Here is a 13,858-nt window from a genome sequence, read left to right on the forward strand (position 1 = left end):
ACATGCTCAGTTGCTTTTATCATCAGGACAGAGGTGACTGACATGCTCAGTTGCTTTTATCATCAGGACAGAGGTGACTGGCACATGCTCAGAGGTGACTGACATGCTCAGTTGCTATTCAGAAGTTTTACTTTGCAGATGTCTGTACAACAAAAATTTCTTTTTGTTGCCATAAAGTGAATGTACTTTATTTTCACTGCTTTATTAATGGTTTGAACTTATGCAGCCAAGAGGGTACACAGTAAAAAAGATTAGCCTCAGGAGGGAGGGACGTTGCTCAGTTGTTGAAGTGTTTGGTTTAGCATACTTGAAGCCCTGAGTTTGGTCCCTAGCACTTTATAAACTGAATGTGTGTGGTAGTTCATACCTGCAATCCTAGACCTCAGAGGAGAGGCAGAAGGACTAGAAGTTCAAGGCCAGCATGTGCCACATGACACCCTGTCTCAAAACAAAACAAAACAAAACAAAACAAAACAAAACAAAACGTATCCCAAAGATTATGCAGTCCTTGACACTAAAATAGACAAGCCTGTGGGTCTGTGGGCCTGTGGGCACACTTTGTTCTCTGACTGCTTTTATTGCTTCCCCCATGACAGTCTAGATGGGGATAAACATCATTTAAACATGGGGCTAGAACTAGTTTTATTTTAGTGCATACCAGCATACTGACTCAAATTCCAACCACTCCACATTATATTCTTATTAGGCAAAGAACAGCAGCTAGCTTACACACACACACGCACGTGTGCATGCACGCACACACATGCACATATGCATGTACATGCATGCACATAAATGTGCCCATCTACTGATGAATTCTTACAGCAAAAGCAGAAGCCTAGTGACCAGCTTCCACACACAGTGGCTAGTCCTGGCTGTGACTTTACATTTGGTTTATATTTTATGCTCCATCTCTCCTGAGCAGACTGGGAAAGGATTTCTTCGGTCCATAAAAGCGACTCCCATGGCAGTGGCAGATGTGATTCCAGTTGACACAGTTGTTAATCTCACCATAGCAGTAGGATGGTATACTGCAGTTCACAGGTAAGTGCACTTACGCAAGCCCCTGAGAAATGGGGGAGCTACTCTTTAAATCTACAAGACTCCAAAATGATAGGATGTTCATTCAGTATCTCAGAATTCCCACTGTACCTTCCTATATGGGCTAACATGTGTAAAAACTGATTAATACTTGGTAGGTCATAAAGTATTTGCCATTAAACAACTTACCATGGAAATTTTTGAATAGTCAAAAAAGGTTTTCTTCCTATTCAGCATCCTAAGATATTAGTTGAAGAAATGACAGCACAGTTTATATTTTATTGAACTGCTGCTTAGTTGTTGGTAGATGCCAAGAGATAAAAGAAGAAATTTTTGGCACAAAGAGAAGGTTGTGTGGTGTGGTTCTGCTCATACATGATAAGGAGAACACATTTTTCTTATGTGAACTCAAGCAGATGTGTTCCACAGTATGTGACATACTGATGTGTATACTTTGTATTTTCCATTTTTCCTATCAACCCAAAGAAAGAACTGGGCAGTACTGTGTAGAATGGCAGAATCTGAAAGTACTGTGTAGATTGCAGAAGCCCCAGGCACTTTTGAAAGCTGTCTCAGTGTTATTTTCCTTTATCTTTCATTAGTTATCAATTTTGTCATATTTATTTAACTTTGATCTCATGTTCCAGGCCTAAGTCAACATTAATCTACCATTCCACATCTGGTAATCTTAATCCCTGTAACTGGTATAAAATGGGTAAGTGCCTTTAACTATGTAAGTGCATAACTACTTGTATTGGTCAAGGGAATACTAGAATGTTTCTTGCAGCCAAGAAAAAAGTTGGGAAAGAAGCCAAAACAAAACCATAAAGAGAGAAAAATCTCTGCAAATTGTTAATGTGCTGCAGTTACCTAGGACATATCATGATATAAAAAATGTAGGAATATATGATTACATGTATGATTACATACTTACATGTATGATTACATGCTTACCCACAGGGCTATATGAGTACATGTGTAATTACATGATTACATGTATGATTACATACTTACATGTGTGATTACATGCTTACACATAGGATTATGTGATTACATATATGATTGCATGATTACATATATAATTGCATACATGCATGTGTGATTACATGTGTACATATAGGGGTACATGATGACATGCATGATTTATTATATGTATGATTACATGGAATGAAAATTCTGACGGGAGGTTTTGAAAACAAAGTTGGCTAAGATAAACAATGTTGGTGGCAATCAGCAGCCCACACACCTGTGCCCATCATGATGGCCTATCCTTATGCTGCATTTCTAAGAATGCAGATGAACAGTGGCAGATTTAAAAAGATCACACAACAATCTACTTCACTTATGGGACAGTGTATGACAAATCCATTTCTGCAGCTGTCCGCCCCTAACTGTACAGTACCTATGACCCTAAAAGTGTTCTGTTGGGAACATCTCTCATGTACCTAGGGATCTCCCTAATCAATCAGCCAGTGGTGCACTCCCTTACTGACTAGGGAGTTGGTTTTCTTGCTACAGTCTGAGCTTGGAGACTCTCTCGCTGTTGTATTGGTCTGATACCCATTCAGAGCACATACACTGCCATTTGTACTCAAAAAGTTAGAAACACAAAGCTATCTATGATCAAGTTCTTCATAAACCTAGTTATTTACATCACATTTCTAAATCAGAATTGATTTCAAAATAGCAAGATCTGTTTTTGTATCAGTAATGGAACATGTCTAAGATCCCACCCATATAAATGGATATTAACATAAGCAAATAAAATAGAGTAAACTCAGGCTGGAGAAATGGCCCACAGTTAAGAGCATGTACTGCTCTTGCAGAGGATCCAGTTTGGTTGTCAGCACCCACATCAGGTGACTCGGTTGCCTGTAACTAGAGCTTCAGGGGATATGCATATACCCACACAGAGACACATACATATACATGCAATTACAAATAAAATAAGGTCTTTTTCAAAAAGAGCTCAGAGGCTGTATATTTTTTAAATTCTCTTCTCATTTTATGGAATTACAGATGATTACAGTGGAAAGGACCTTAAAAAGAATCTAAGGTGCTCAACTTACATGAAGCCCAGACAAATCAAATAAGCTCCTTGGATTCATAAAGGGAGCTAGTTGGTCCAGAAATAAAAATGAAGCCAGGTCTCCTGTCTCGCTTCTGTGTTAGTAATCTTCCCACCACGAGTTTATAAAAGAAAATATAAGTCACCATTGCAGAAAAGGTTAAAGCCAGAGTGTTTGGTCAAAGACCTTAGGCAATGCCTTGTGTCTTAGTCACTGTTCTATTGCTGTGAAAGGTACCATGACCAAGGTCATTCTTAAGTGAAGGCATTTAACTGGGGCCTTGCTTACAGTTTCTGAGGCTTAGTCTATTATCATCACGTTGGGGAGAATGGCAGCAAGCAGTGGTAGGCATGGAGCCAGAAAAGCAGTTTAGAGCTACATCCTGATCTGTAGGCAGAGAAAGGTGGTGAGTGTGCCTTGGCCTGGCCTACACGAGTTTTTGAAACTCAAAGCCCACTTCCAGTGACATACTTCCTCCAACATTTCCACATCTATTCCAACAAGGCCATACCCCCAAATCCTTCTAATCTTTTCAAAAAGTGCTTCTTCCTGAGTGGTAAAGCATTCACATATATGAACCACAGCAGATATGCTTAGGTGGTCATGTACTTCATCCAGTGCCAAGCCACTATACAAGAAGCTTCATACAGCACATTAGGATGTCATTATTCACAAATTCAAGTTTGATTAGTTTGAAATTCATTTATGCCTCACAAGAGAGCTATTAGAAGTGATCCAAATGCTTCTAGCTGGAATCACTAGTAAAGTCACCATGGGCTGAACATTTGTAGTGTTAAGTGTCATGCGGAATAACTGACAGCTGGATGGGTAGACATGTAACATTCATTCAGTTGTCTCTAATGCCCTTCAAGGAAAAAAATTCACTTCATATAGTTCTTAAACAATTATCAGATTTATACCTAGGAGCTAAGAGATGTATACATTTGGTTAATAATTAATGGTATCTTTATAAAGAAATACATTTTCAAATGGTTACTGGGAAGACATGAAATTGACTAGTATATTGATCTTACAGCCAGCTAAACTATCACAGGTTATTTCCTAGTCTGAACATCTAAAATGATCTTTAAAATTCTGTTTTAGTGGCATGAGACCATCCATGGTGAAACAACCAAAGAGTCAAGATAGACTTAGGAAATAGAAATTACTATGCATTACTGAGATACTCTTTTAATTCAGTTCAAAAGTATTCACTTAGCACCAATTGCCTGCCAGCCACTTGTCAAGGTCTGTGTAGGGACAAAGGCAAGATTATATATCTGATATGGTTAAGTGCTTGATGAAAAATAGACTGAGGTAAGAAGGGTGATTTCTTATGTGGATGCCAAGGACACAGCTCTGGTAATGTGACATCTCAGCAGAGATCTGAGGCAAGTGAGAGCTTGTCAGGAGACAGCTGAAAGATGGATCATAGGCTGAAGAAACCATCAGAATAGTAGCTCTTTACTCATGTTCAAGAACAGGAAGGACATATTGTCTTGAGCAGCGACTAGAGGTAAATGGTAGAAAAATGAACCCAGAAGGATGGGTGCAGGAGTGAGGATCTGGCAGATCCTGCAAGGCCTTATCCATTTTTCATAACATTTTTCTCTGTGTGAGAAGATACAGATGCTAAAACGTCTTGCCAACTGGACTAAGGGTTTTGTTTTCCTCCAGATAAGAGAGTCTATCAAGGCCGGGCGTGGTGGCACACGCCTTTAATCCCAGCACTCGGGAGGCAGAGGCAGGCGAATTTCTGAGTTTGAGGCCAGCCTGGTCTACAGAGTGCGTTCCAGGACAGCCAGAGCTATACAGAGAAACCCTGTCTCGAAAAACCAAAAAAAAAAAAAAAAAAAAAAAAGAGAGAGTCTATCAAGGATTCTGTAAAATGAAGAAACATTCTGAGTAGTATTGTCAAAGACTCACCCTAGCTGCTGTATGAAGATCAGACTACTGAGGCACAAGAGCCACAGCAGAGTCCAGTGGTGATTCTATTCCAATATACAAGCTACAGGGCCAGCTCCTATCTATGAAAACAATGCAAATGGTGAAGCTGGATACTTTTCAAGGGGAAGGCCAATTAATCTGGTGCTCAGTGTTATTAGAGTTGTTGAACAAAGAGGATCAAGACGGCTCCAGTGGTTTTGGTTGACTTACTGAAAAAAGGAAAGAAAGAATTATCATTTAAAGGTGCTGTAAAATGTGTCAGGGAAGGGCACGTATATCAAGAGGTCAATTTTATAGCAGTTAAATGTGAATGTTCACTACGTATGTTGCCTCGATAAAACACACTGACCATAAACAACTTGGACGAAGGAGGGATTTATTTTGTTCACAATCTAGGTTACAATCCATCACTGAGGCAGGAACTCAAGCAGAAACTTGAAGGCAGGCCTGGTTGCTATTCTACACAGCATTACTTCTGAGCAAGCAATTGATTCACAGTCGTGTAGGAATGATGCTTGCTCATCTGCACAGGCTATAGTTAGCTTTCTGATAGAGTCCAAGACTGCTTGCCCGGGTATCTAGGGCTGTGAAGAGATTCCATGACCACAGCAACTCAAACATATGTGTGTGTGTGTGTGTGTGTGTGTGTGCGTGTATGTATATTTATATACATATACATACATTTAATTGGGACTTGATTACAGCTTTAGAGGTTTAGTCCATTTTCATCCTTGTAGAAAGCATGACAGCATGCAAGCAGGCATTGTGCTGGAGAAGAAGGAGCTGAGAGTTGTACAATGGATCTGCGTGCAGCAGGAAGAGAAGGAAGCAGCTCAGAACCTGGCTTGGACTTTTGAAACCTGAAATCCTACCCACAATGAAACACGTCTTCCAACAAAGAGCTATGCCCAATCCAACAAGGCCACACCTATTATTTCTCAAGTAGTGCCACTCCCTAATGACTAAGCATTCAAGTATATGAGCCTATGGAGCCCATTTTTACTCAAACCACCATATGAGACATAGTGCTACCCACAATGGGATGGGCCATCCTGTATCCAATTAAAAAAAAAAAAATCAAGAAAATACCCTAAAGACATGCCTATAGGCCAGTCTGATCCAGACCATTGGTCAATTGATCCAGACAGTTTTTCAATTAACTTTCTCCTCTTTGAATTAAAGCTAACCAAAAACATGTATATGTTACATGTTGATTTCTTGGGGGTATCTGCTGAATGATGGCAATAATCAAATTACTACAATAACTGATAACTTCATCATAACTGAATAATTAACTGCATTGTTTGAAAAGATCCAATTAAGTTAAAATAGAATTTAAATGAATGTTTTCAAAGAGACCATTATATCTACAAATATTAAAAACAAGCTACTCTAAATAATATAAAAATGAAGACAATTATGAAATCTCTGTGGTACATTAAGTGAACCACCCAAGGAAATCCATCTTTATACTTTTATGCAAAACTATGTTAAGAACATGTAACCTTAAGAAAAGCAACTGTCAAAAACTTTCCTGATAAAACTTTGCAAGGGATCCTCCCAGCCTTAGTCGAAGGCCTTTCAGAGTAGACTCTCCAGAATTGAACAGATACACATCCTTTTCAACAGCCTGTGCTCATGTCGAATAAGAAATTTCCTCATTTATTTGAGAGTAAATGTTTTAAGAAAAGTCAGGCCTAGTGGTGCATGCCTTTAATCTCAGCATTTGGGAGGCAGAGACAAGAGGATCTCTGTGAGTTCAAGGTAGCCCAGTTTACATAATGAGTTTCAGGACAATCACAGCTGTATACTGAGACCCTGTCTCAATCTCCCACCCCTAAAAACAATAAAAATAAATCCATTCTTAGTGCAGTCATATTGCTTAACTGTGTAGATATTTTCCTGCATAAACATCTTCATGGTCTCAGATTCTTGGTGTTATACAGCAAAACACCATCTGTCATTCTGCACTGCAGATAGCTTGAAAATGATCGACTTACATTCTCTGAGACTTAGTACTTCTTTTTGTTCCAGGATTACAGGTCTTGGCGACCATCGAAAAGATCCCATTTGAGAGTGCTTTCAGAAGGCCAAATGCTGACTTCACCACCAACAATTTCACCACCCAGTATTGGAACACCGTCAGCCACCGGGTCCCAGCCATCATCTATGACTTCTATCTGAGGCTTACTGGAAGGAAACCCAGGTGAGAAGTTGAGGCAATGGTTTTAATATTATCAGTGCATGGAAGCCAAAGTCCTTAATCCTCTATGCAGCTGAGGATTAAAGAAGACAAATGTCTCTGTCACACACACAAATACATACACATTCAAACAAATGCATATACATACATACACAAGACACATATTTACACAATCATACAAACACACACACACACACACAAAGACACAATGATGACACCAGCCTCACTCACTGCTTGTTGTGTGGCCATCCTGTGTCAAGAACTAAGGATGGTCCCATTTCCATCTTTGCTTCATGGCTAACATCTCTGCCATTGAAAGGTAAGCTAAGGGCAGAATCTGCATAGTCTAACATAGTAGTTCTCAACCTGTGGGTCACAACAGCGATTCACAACTCATAACAGCAGCAAAACTGCAGTTATGAACTAACAACAAAATAATTTTATGGTTGGGGGTGAGGGAATACCACAACATGAACTGTATTAAAGGATTGGGCTTTAGGAAGGTTGAGAACTACTGGTCTAACAGGAAGTGACCAAGGAAGGAAGTACAGAAAGCCATCTCACAGCCCCTACTACAAACTAGGTTCACTGACTGACACCTACAGCAATGAAAAAAACAGAGGGACAAGGTGCCAAACAAAGCCAGCTCTGTCACCACCCAACAGTGACAAAGCACACCTCCACAACACATCAACAGGAGACTCCTGGAAGCACAGTCCAAACAGGAATAGGACTGGCCTCTGAGCAGCCCCTTTCTGAGGCAGGAGGCCTTTCCAACACATCCAGCACTTCCACATAAAACAACAGCAACACAAAGGACGATGTGTGGTTCACCTACCTTCTCTCACCCACATAAGGAGGCATTGTGATTGTGTAAAAAACATTTGTGTGAATTTTTCCCAGTATAGATAGGAGAAGAAAAACACAAGAAGATATTCTAGGTGTCTGGATAAAGCAAGGTTTGATGAATAAAAGAGAAACAGTAAACAATAAAAAAAAATCAATACACATTTTGTTTGGAAGAAACTAAACCATACTGGATTGGACAATGAGTTGTTTTGTTTCTGTGATATAGTTTTCAATAATCTTTAATTTTTTAATATTTATTGTGTATATACTATTGTTGCACAGGAGCGGAGATCAGAGGGCACCTTGTAGGGAGGTTAGTTTTCTCTATCATGTGTGTTCTGAATGCAGATTGAACCCAGATTGTTAGACTTGACAGAAAGTACCTTTACCCATTGAACCATCTATTACTGGCCTCAAAATAATCCTATTATGGCTTTTTATAGGCCAGTCACTGTAGGATCTGACATTGTGAAGTTGGGAGCCAGGATTAAAATCTTGGCTTCACTAATTTAGCCATGAGTCATAAATATACTTTCTTTCTAAATTCTAACTCTTCTATAAAAAATGGGATAGAAAATGTGTATTTGACATAAAAGTGCATATAATAATCACTGTTGTGACTAAGTTCTAAGTTTTTCTTTACATGTTTTGTGTTTTATGTACAAAAATCCTCTACCTAAGTATAACATTTTTTGTTGTTTTTTTAAAAATGAATACTCCTTGGACAGTGACATACTATACAACTACTTTCCTAGACTATTTAAATCTACTTCTCAAACAAGATATTTCCCATGAAATTCTCTCAATAGTTGATGGGAACTTGAACAAAGAATAAGACCAAATTCCCAGAGCATCAATTTGTAACAGGACTATACTCCAGTACCAAGCTGAAGTTTTTATACTAAGTCCCGAGGTCCTATTTTTAGTTTTACAAATTTTAAGTACATGGAATAAAAAGAAATTAGCTTTCTAAAGACCTGACTCAAAATCAAAACCAAACAAAAACTGTAATCCTTTCAGGCGAGTAACTAGCTTAGTTTTACAGTGTCTGATGAGAGAGAGGCGGGTGCTTGGGAGGGTGTAAATGTTTGATAGACGCTGTTAGGTTCATTCTCTCTCGGTTATTTAACAGAATTAAAGTGAAAAGTGAGGAGAAGAAATAAGTTTTCTAACTTCCACAGAAACTTAAAAACCCTTCTAGTACCCACCCCAAGTATATTTTAGTGAGAGTGAGCACTTTGTTAGATTTATTGCTGGGACTCACATGAAGGAAGGTATAAGGTACTTTATAAAAGATAAACATGAAGCTTGATAGTAGAAATTGTTATTATTGTAAACTAGCCAAAAGAGGGAAGTGATCCTGGAGCTCAAAAAAGAATTCTGAGAATTTGGAGGAAAGAGAGATACATTTTTTGTTTTGTTCTCTAGACAGTTTTACTGGACTTGACTTCACTGAGTAGTCCAGGCTGGTCTTCCTGCCTTGGCCTCCTGACAGCTGGTGTCACTGCCAGGAGTCCACCAGCACTTGTACTTAATGATACTCAGCCACCCTGCCCTGTGCAGGATGCAGTGCACCAGCTCCTAATTGGTCTTTCCCTCAGGATGCTGAAGCTCATGAACCGGCTGATAAAAACCATTTCCATGCTGGAGTATTTCATCAACCACAGTTGGGAATGGAGCACAAACAACACGGAGATGCTTCTGTCAGAGCTCAGTCCTGAAGACCAGAGAGTGAGTCTGGCTTTGACTCCAGAGCACAATGGGAACTCGGGATTATGTGACCGATGACAGGGGAGTGTTAGGTATACAGACAGGGTTTCTTTCCTAAAGCCACACAATAATGTCAGCACTCACAGGAAACAAGTTCAGTGCAGCTAAGAGACCTTGTCTGTGAATTGTGATTGGACCTTCATTGCCGCGTTGCCTGCTTGGTAATAGTGGCAGGGAGGTGGGGACAGCTGGGTGCTGAGGATCACTGGCCAGCAACTCTAGCCATAGTGACATATTAATGAGCTCCATGAGCTCTGGGTACCCAGAATGGACAAGGTGACTGCCTGGCAGTGCAATGCTGGCAGTCTATTATATCTCTTGCTTTGCAGGTATTCAACTTTGATGTGCGTCAGTTGAACTGGCTCGAATACATTGAAAATTACGTTTTGGGGGTTAAGAAGTATCTGCTAAAAGAGGATCTGGCCGGTATCCCCAAAGCAAAGCAACACCTAAGAAGGTAGGTACACTCATTGGTATCCGTCTGTGAGGCGCTACTGCTGACTAACTTTATACTAGAATGTACTAACTAAATTACTTAGCATTTATGCAGCAGCTATTATGAGGCTGGATTCATATTTCTTGATCATTACAGACCCTGAATTCCATACTATCCTATAATATACAACCTTAATTTAGACCTCACTCCTGAGGTAGGTGTTCTTTTTGTCATCCCATCAACACAGGAAGTATTTAGGGCACAACAACAACAAAAAATGTTTTTCATAGAAACAAATACTAGAGCCAGCTTGAGTCCAAGTTTGTTTGTTCTTGTGTGCCTTACCACAGTATGACCTTAGGGGTACCCAAAGGGCAGACCATGCTATATAACTTGGGAAAAAATCACATAATTACTCTTCGATTCCTACAGCTCCTTCCTATTTTAGTCAAAATTCCTGACAAATAAGTTAGAGGATTCGGGTCATGATTCCTGCAAAAACTAAGTCTGTAGTGCAGATGGTAAAAATGGACAGACAGACCACTGAAAGGAAGGACACTTGAAAAGCAGGCTTCAAAGTTCACTATCTACCCTCCAGTCAATAAGACAGTGATCATTTTAAAACTGTTTGTGCATGGTGTGTGGGTGTGCATGCCATAGTGCCTGTGGAGTCAAATTCCCTCCTTTGACCCTTACATGGGTTCCAACTCCAGTTCCAGGCTTGCTCCAAAAGTGCACTTACCCACTTAGCAGTCTCACTGGTCAGAGAGGGTTTTCAATATGGAAAAGACAAAGAGTGGATTTTGAAAATATTACCTTCATCCATGAATCACGATTGAAAAAAAAAAAAAGCTTCAGAGATGTAGGGGGAAGAATAACAAGCTTTTAAAATCTGAGGGAAACATGGTAATTTAAGAATAGGAAACAAAAGACATAAAAACCAAGAGCGCCGACAACTTGGTATTTGCTGGTCAGTTACACTTTCGTGCTTTGGGTAATGCAGCTGGATGCAGGTGCTGTTTTAACTGTGCATTTGTCTCTGTCCCTCAGGCTCCGGAACATTCACTACCTCTTTAACACTGCCTTGTTTCTTATCATCTGGCGCCTCCTCATTGCAAGGTCTCAGATGGCTCGGAACGTCTGGTTCTTCATTGTAAGCTTCTGTTACAAGTTCATCTCCTACTTTCGGGCCTCCAGCACACTCAAGGTCTAAGAACATTATACCAGCCCATCATCTGGAACCTCTGATACCTCTAAGGCAGTAAACTGGGTCTTAAGCTAGAAAGTAACAAGAAGCACTTCCAAGCTTCCAGTCGAAGTTGCCATTCCATCTTCTTCCCTATTGTGTGTGTGTACGCGCGCGCGTGTATGCATGTGGGAATGCTTGTTTGGTGTTTTCTTTATTTTTGTTTTTGGTTCAGTGAGGAAAGTCAGCCTCTAACTGCATACATTTACAGAAACATAACTTCCAGATTATATTCTGACACCACTACTCCACACTATCACACAGGAAGCATGAAAGTACTCCTTTTCCTTTATTTAGCTTTCCTTCCTGACAAAACTAATTTCAACTCACTGAGGATGGAAGAACATGTGGCAGAAGCCTAAGTAGGCTAGAGAAAGGCAGCATCAAGCAGGGGACGCATGCTCAGTACCAAGGCAAGAGCTTCCAACCATTGTGAACTGTGCGCAGCTCAACCTCCTCACATTACAACACAAGTAGCCTTCTGTGATAAACACTACAGTCCTGGTTGAATTGAGGGGAAGTAGACTCATGCCTATCCTGTTTCTCACCTCTGTCCACAGCTTAATCCTAAAAGGAACAAATGGTGTAGATAGGTACACAACAAGTAAGAACGTAATCATACATGCACCAGGGAGTCTTGTGTACTTCACTTACAACATGATTTGGACATCCCTTATTCTGCATTTTTAATCACCATTGTTCTGAAAGCTTCAAGTCCCCTTCTTACTTAATGATGTTGCCAAAGCCCTTCTACTTAAGTGTTTCACTCAGGCCTCAGTCAGAAAGGATGGGGTGACGTCCCTAGACTAGAACCATGAAAACCCTCCTGACCTTTGCCGGTGAAGGAAGGAAAACTTCAAATAAAATGTAAAGTTCTAGTTCTGTCTTCATATGTGGAGTTGGGAGGAGCACACCCCTGGTCACCCAAGGCCCTTGTACCTCAGTCAACCCAGTCACACACCTTAGTTAACTCTATAATGTACAGTGGTCAAAAAAAATAAGAGTAAAGCTTTTTGCTTAAGTATTTTAAATACAAATACAAACCTCACAAATACAGTCACAAATTCTCTTATCCATAAGATGGCACCCAGTTTTGCTCATATATTTGAGATGAGGGCATCCTGGACTACAGATCTCTGCATGGTAAAAGTAAAGTCCACACAAATCACTGAAAACTACACACAAGCAGTTAATATGTGTATGCTTACATCCTGATGGCTGAAGTGTGGCCAGTACTGAGGTCTCCTCAGAACCACGAAGAACATGTTGGGAGAACCCTTTCTGGCAGTTTCTGCAAATTTGATTAAGGTCAGTGACTACTGTCCAGGCAGAAAACTCAACTCTGAGATAAAGTACCTGTGGGTTTCCCCATGTGAGACATCTGTAAGACTTCTGAGTTACATGGAAGACACCAGCTAAGGATACAATAATAGGAACTCAAGAGGCAGGAAGAGACTAACAGGACAGTTCTAAAGATTTACTATCTTTTGACCATTGTTTCATCAATCCAAGCCCTCCAGCGACTGAGTTTGAACTTCAGATTGAATAAAACCCTGAATTACTAGCTTTTGTCTTCAGTGTTATTTAACTGCTGATCAGTTCCCACGGTCTGTCTTCAGAAAAACAAAACAAAACAGGCAATCCTCTCCAAACTCTCAACCAAATAAAACCACAGAAATAACTATTAGCGGTATTTATATACAAGCTACATACATACCGATTCCATTTTTTTCTTGCAACATCAACTGGGTCGTGTTTGAGTATTCTGTGGGGTCTGACATTTGGCACAAATTTATCTTACAATGCTTAAACAGGAAAAGTAGGTAACTGTATTAATGAAGTCCCCACCATTGAAAGATCTACACCGGAACAGTTAACTATACAAATCCTAATATATACACAATAGGAAAAAATTATCTACTTGGGTGAAGTTAGAATAAAAAAAGTACATGCTTGAAAACAAGTCCTGGCAAAAGGAATGAATATAACCAGTGTCTTTTATACATGTGGGAAAAATGCCAACAAGAACCATTATGTTTTATGCTATTAATATACTCTAATGAAAATGTACTAAGAAGTCTTGATAACATGTACCACGATACTAGATACAACGACCAGAGAGACACTAAGGCAACTAATTAACACATACCTCAGAAAAGCACTTCTCATGCTTCTGCACTCAGCGAGTACTTCTAACTCATTTAAATAATTTAGAATAATGAGGTAGAGAACTTCCAAATAATATGTCTTAGTCACTGTTCTATTGATATGAAGCATGACTGATGACCAAGGCAACT

General features: G+C 39.8%; 1 protein-coding gene across 4 annotated transcripts in view; it reads left to right on the forward strand.

Moving 5' to 3' along the window:
• Far2 (fatty acyl-CoA reductase 2) overlaps positions 1–13,303 on the forward strand; it is a 107,744-nt gene extending 94,441 nt beyond the window's left edge. For all 4 annotated transcript variants that reach the window (XM_029534436.1, XM_029534433.1, XM_029534438.1 and 1 more), the window contains exons 7-12: positions 926–1,044; positions 1,689–1,756; positions 7,092–7,263; positions 9,711–9,840; positions 10,209–10,336; positions 11,366–13,303. In XM_029534436.1, the coding sequence (XP_029390296.1) occupies positions 926–1,044; positions 1,689–1,756; positions 7,092–7,263; positions 9,711–9,840; positions 10,209–10,336; positions 11,366–11,528 (780 nt within the window). In that variant the 3' untranslated portion in view covers positions 11,529–13,303. The remainder of the gene's footprint in view (positions 1–925; positions 1,045–1,688; positions 1,757–7,091; positions 7,264–9,710; positions 9,841–10,208; positions 10,337–11,365) is intronic.
• The last annotated feature ends 555 nt before the right edge of the window (positions 13,304–13,858 follow it).

This window comes from Mus pahari, chromosome 2 (assembly GCF_900095145.1).
Source record: "Mus pahari chromosome 2, PAHARI_EIJ_v1.1, whole genome shotgun sequence".
In the NCBI taxonomy this organism is placed as follows: Eukaryota; Metazoa; Chordata; class Mammalia; order Rodentia; family Muridae; genus Mus; species Mus pahari.